Here is a 6000-nt window from a genome sequence, read left to right on the forward strand (position 1 = left end):
TTGATGTGAGTGACAAGACAAAATAGTCGCGGCGACAAAAGCTGCTCGTGCGTGCCCCTTAATCGATTTGTCATTTTTGGCGTGGTTCGCGGGGGAGCGGGGAGAGAGCGAGCGAGACCGCAGATATAAAATCTATGAGTATGAGCGAGACAGTTGAATCGTATAGCGGGGCATCGGTGTCTTTGAATCGGTTTGGATTTCCCATCACTAAACTTCGGCTGTGACGTCACAGTAGGTGGTAAAACGTCGGCACGCTTGGTTTCAATACAAATCGTGATTTTTGCGTCATCTAGCGTATATATTAAATCTGTGGTAGGCGAACAACACGCGAACGCGAAGCGAAGCGATGCGGCGCGGGGTTAATCAATCCTTTGATACCTATAGAAGTGTCCCACGTGGGCGATTTCGTTGCGAACGCGAACGCCGTGGTCACGCCGCGCCGCTTCGCTTCGCGTTCGCGAGTTGTTCGCTTACGTAAGACGCAGCGTTACTAATATAATAAATAAAATAGTTAGTTTACTGGTAAGAAATTTGCACCGTACTTAATACTTAACACAAATAATCAAAGTTGCTTGTTACTTTAAAATAAAATCAATAGCCAACTTACTTATAGATATGTTGCATTACGCTATCCCCATTCTGCCACCCCGTATCAAAAAGGCATAAGTCATTATTAAACTAGTATAGAGTTACGACATTTGGTTTAACGTGTTAGTCTACAACAGTCTGTTCATTTAAATAATTATTTATCATGTTCAGGAATTACACTTACACAATCTAATTAATTCCATCCTTTTTCTTGTGTTTTATGGAATTGTTGCGGCACCATTATACCGCACAAGAAAGCATTTATTGTGACTTTCTGAATTAATAATTTTATATGGGCTGACATGTTATGCCACAGAAAACCACTGTCAACTAAAGCTGTCAAATTCCGCCGAGCAGTCAATTCGTTTCCAGCACAGTAGCAGTGGGGTCATGTTTGAGCTCAAGTCAGTCTTCTATAGTTATTCTAGTTCATTGGCTAATACAGTTCAAAACACAAATAAATTTGTATTGTACATTTGTATTGTGTTGTAATTTTATGACATGCACTAGAGGGTTTAACCCTTTTACGAGACAGTCAACTGATGTGAGAAGAGTAAAATAAACAAAAAGGGTCTTATAGGTTATATCTGCTCTACATGTTTACTCTCTTCTTTTAGTTACTTACCAAGAATATTCATGAGCAGGGGAGCTCTGCTCATAGCTTATAAGCAGGTCTCTGTACAGACGAGTTGCCAGGAAAGTCACAACCACTGTTGACAACCCCAAAAACCTGGAAACATCATTTTTTGTATGTTACACATAGGTAATGCATATAGTGACTTAACTACACTATACTACCAGATACTAGTTGGTGTAGTTATCAAAACGAGTACTACTAGTACAAGGCTGGTACCAAAGTTGCCGATTTGCAGGGCTACAGAGCTTACAAATCTGGGATATTTGGTTGAAAAGGAGTTTCTCTCAAACACTTCATGTATTTCTTTTGAGGAAAATAAATCTGTTTATAGCTGTTCTGCAAGGCCTATCAAGCAGGTATAAAATAAAAACTGATTTGTTGGCTATCTATAAACTTGATATAACGTTTTCACAATATAAAAATATGCTTTAGATCAAATAACACACACCCGACAATGTTTGATTTGTGTAGGTACTAATGTAAAAACTATAGAAAGCATCTTACCCAATCATGATTTTAGAACCCATTTTCACTTATTATGTATCAACTAGGTTTAAAATAAAATCTAGACACAATACTGATTATAATAAAAATTGGTCATTTTCGACTTAATCGAAATTAACACAATTTTGTAATTTATAGGCAATTTATTACTTTAAATCGCCTATCTACCATCTAAGGGCTAGATCAAGATCATACCTAGACCAAGACTAAGTACAGGTAGATCAGGTAGAGGCTCTGCGACTCCTGTCAAAGTCAGGGGACGATTGCTGCAGATAACATTCGGATATTAAGATCTTTCAACAATAATAATTCATTGTGTATGTTTTTATGAATGAATTTAAAATATAGTTGGTCAAACCAAATTGGCAGTAAATAAGAACAAAAACAACTATACTCATCCTTTTCTTTTGGGTGCTAGTACTAGTGTAAGACATACTGTATGAGTCTCTCTATCTATGTTTGAAATGAGACAGTCCTTTGACACACTATAGATTTCACTGATGCAGTTTCAAATTAATCTTTTTATATCACTAGTTCAATGAATTATAGAATAAGAGCAAGAATAATGTTGTATGAAAATCCACCTACTTGAATAGTTATTTCATGGAATTTGAACGACTCCTCAATTGTCACTTATGTCAGTGATGTCAATTTCAATAAGCTCCGCCCCATGGAGACTATATAAAGGAGCCAAATCTCTATGTATGAAAAGTGTCCATCAAAAAACAGTAATTAGGCGGCTCCACCATACACCGAAATACTACCAAAAACAACCTACGTAATTTGGTCGGGTTATTTGTTGGTTCATGTTATACTCATGTCCCAGAGCCTAACTAGCGCCACCGGAGAGATTAGGAACTATTATTTAAAGCTGAAAGCGGTCACTTTTGCAACAATTCTGCCATAAGAGATTGGCATCCTTTCTATACCATCCATACTCCGCCCAAGCTCCGCCACACTCGTGCGCGATTTCGCAGATCTACGAACTGGACTCCGCACTCGCGTTCGCGGCTTAGGGCCGCGATTCGCGCACGAGTGTGGAGCGAGCTTAACGTTCATGATAATGCACGGACATAGAGTAACACACCATCGCACCGCACCAAGGTCATTACGCGACGCATCCATAAGTAAGAGCGAGAAAGAGATATCGCTTGATGAATGGGTATCAAGGCCACTCCAGACGGGAACAATTCTTGGCCAATCTGATCGGTGGGCACGGCAGTGCCCCCGCCAGGTCGCGCAAAACAAAGAGGCACAGCCGTACCATTCTTTTCTCGAAGCCATTCAACGTATTTTCCACGTCCTGTAATTTTGTGTTGGCTAAAGCTAGAACCCTGAATTTTCAGTGACAGATAGGGCATAATATGGCATGATATAGTTTGTCAAAGGACTGTCTCATTTCAAACATAGCCAGAGAGAATCATACTATCTTAAGTTAAATTTTAACAAGCGGAAACGTCTGCGAACGATGCTATTAAGCTTAGAATAAATTTAAAAGTGGAAAAATTACTGCCTTGGGTGAGACTTCCACTTGACTTTTGGGTGATCCAGAGGCCTTGAGTTCAAGTCTCACCCAAGGCAGTAATTTTTCCACTTTTAAATTCATACTATCTGTGTCTTACACAGCACCCAAAAGAAAAGGATGAGTCTAGTTATTTTTGTTCTTATTTACTGATAATTTGGTTTGACCAACTATATATTCCCAAGAACATTCAATTTGAACTTGTAGTTTAAGAATTTTTGCACGTCAAAGTTCCTGTTTTGTCACTGACTCACGATCATCATAATTCTAAAAGTCCCTCCACACTCGTGCGCGAATTGCGGCGCGAAGCCGCGTAGTCTGGAGTGAGCTTAAGGTACTTCTAGCAGACCCACAAGCTGTCCCTCCACACTCGTGCGCGAATTGCGGCGCGAAGCCGCGTAGTCTGGAGTGAGCTTAAGGTACTTCTAGCAGACCCACAAGCTGTCCCTCCACACTCGTGCGCGAATTGCGGCGCGAAGCCGCGTAGTCTGGAGTGAACTTAAGGTACTTCTAGCAGACCCACAAGCTTCAAATTTTTAACATAAGTAGTTTTTAGCTTCTCAAGCCATAAAAAACCAAACTCTATCAGTCACGTTTTAAAAATTTAAGAACGATATAAGAAAGGTAATGTACGATGTGAGTATGAAGATGTGTATAGTTATAACATGTGTATAGTATGAGTATGGTATGGCTATGCTATGAGTATGGTAAGGATATGAATATGGTATAGGTATGAGTGCGGGTATGGTGTGGGATGGCCCCATACTCATACAATACTCATATATTGTATGAGTACAAGTATAGTTTGGTATGGCCATAAGTATTGTATAGGTATGAGTACAAGTATAGTGTGGGCTGTGTAGGATGGGTATGTGTATGAGCTTTGAGAAAAGTGGTAGCTGAAGTTCAAGAAGTGTAGTACCAGAAAAGAAGGACTGCCTACAAAAAAGAGATGAGATCCCATTAAAAAACATTACATGTAAAAAGATGCAATAGTATCGCAACGCAATAGGAAATATTACGCGAAACTGCGTAGGCGCCACTACCAGAATCTGAGGGTCTATCGCGAAACAAGAAAATCGGTATTTCGTTATGTAACATCTATTCTCTGTCACTCTTGCATATTCGAGCGCTAAAGAGGCAGATAGCGAAATTTCGGATTCGCATTTCCCGTTAGGTCCTCTGTAAACAAACATGAAACAAACCGCCTTGATGCATCAATGTCATATTTTATTATCTCTGAAAACCATTGAAAACTTAATATTGTCTTCGGTTACCGCGATAGTTACTCATGAAATAAAACTATGAAAACCCGTCACCCGTTGACCACGAACGCTGTAAAGAGTTCGAAACGTCGGGATGTATTATAAATTCAATATACGCGATATAATCCGTTTTCATAGTTTTATTTCATTGAAAACTTGTCAAAAACCTGTTAAAGGTACAGTATGTATAAGTACTCTAATGTTAACTAAAAAGGCTAGTGCTGCACTCTGGTGGCAGAACATTTCAGTACCCCTGCACTTTAAAGGGCCGTCCAGACGAGACAATCAAATTGCCAATTGCTTGCGTAAAAAAGGTGGGATATTTAAATAGCATTTCATAACGTAGTGATTGCATTGTCTTTGGCTTAATTTAGACCAAAGGAAAAAAAAACATGTCAATGTAATTAATTTCTAATACTTATTTAAACTATTTTTGTAATCTCAGTCTAGTTTCTATACCTTTTGACTGCAACTATTTATTATATGGAAGTGAAAAGTGCTAACAGCCAAAATGTTGTGGGTTGAGGCAGCTATGCTCCTAGTAGAGTTTTTGGCGGCGGCGTGTGCTGTAGCGGTATGTGGACCTTGCTTCTTGGCGTGTGCCAGGAGGTTGGCACTTGGGGACGAACTGCTAGCTCGAGGGGGCCCGGTGGTGCGAGAGGCTGAGGTGCTTGGCTGCGATGAGCCCTTTTGTCCGTACTATAAAAAGAACGTCCGCCTCCTAATGGTGCCTGCCCAGCGTCGAAGCTTACACGGGCGATAATTGTTTACATTAATTGACTTTTCGATCTAATTATACACAATCGCTTTAATTGTACAGTGTTACTTTGTTATACGGTCGTTCGTGGTTCTTAAAATTTAAATTAGATGTATACCAAGAGTAACTACGTCCAGGAAAAGTATGTTCAATTTATTATTTTCACTGACACTGATTCGCTTAGTTTAAATAAGCGATTAATTTCGAATATGATTGGATTGTAATAGGGAATATTACGCGAAACTGCGTAGGTGGCGCCACTACCACAATCTAAGGGTCTATCGCCGAAACAAGAAAATCGAAATTTCGTTATCTAACATCTCGGTCACTCATATTCGAGCGCATAAAGAGGCAGATAGCGAACGGTAAATTCACGAAGCCTAAAATTTTAAAGGTTATAAGTTAAAATTCGTTACCTACTTAATAGATAATGACTTGAAGAAATATGTGGTATTTTCTATAAAAAGGGACCTTATTGTCGACGGTGCTTACGCCATTATAAACGATGCTCTGATATAAATACAATGCTGCGCGACGCTGTGTGGGGCGTAAGCGCCATCGACAATAGGTAAGGTCTCTTTTCATAGAAAATGCCCAAATGTCTAGTAGGAACCTATATACAATCTGACGACCGGTCTGGCCTAGTGTGTAGTGACCAAGTAGTGACCCTGCTTGTGAAGCCGATGGTCCTGGGTTCGAATCCCGGTAAGGGCATTTATTTGTGTGA

At 39.8% G+C, this 6000-nt stretch overlaps 1 protein-coding gene across 1 annotated transcript in view; it reads right to left on the reverse strand.

The window, feature by feature from the left end:
• LOC134746647 (adenosine 3'-phospho 5'-phosphosulfate transporter 1) overlaps positions 1 to 1934 on the reverse strand; it is a 40692-nt gene extending 38758 nt beyond the window's left edge. Inside the window, exons 1-2 of the mRNA XM_063681146.1 lie at positions 1730 to 1934; positions 1214 to 1318 (exon numbers count right to left, since the gene is read on the reverse strand). Of these exons, the coding sequence (XP_063537216.1) occupies positions 1214 to 1318; positions 1730 to 1752 (128 nt within the window). The 5' untranslated portion in view covers positions 1753 to 1934. The remainder of the gene's footprint in view (positions 1 to 1213; positions 1319 to 1729) is intronic.
• Positions 1935 to 6000: the final 4066 nt, after the last annotated feature.

The sequence above is a fragment of the Cydia strobilella genome, chromosome 1, assembly GCF_947568885.1.
Source record: "Cydia strobilella chromosome 1, ilCydStro3.1, whole genome shotgun sequence".
NCBI classification, from domain to species: domain Eukaryota; kingdom Metazoa; phylum Arthropoda; class Insecta; order Lepidoptera; family Tortricidae; genus Cydia; species Cydia strobilella.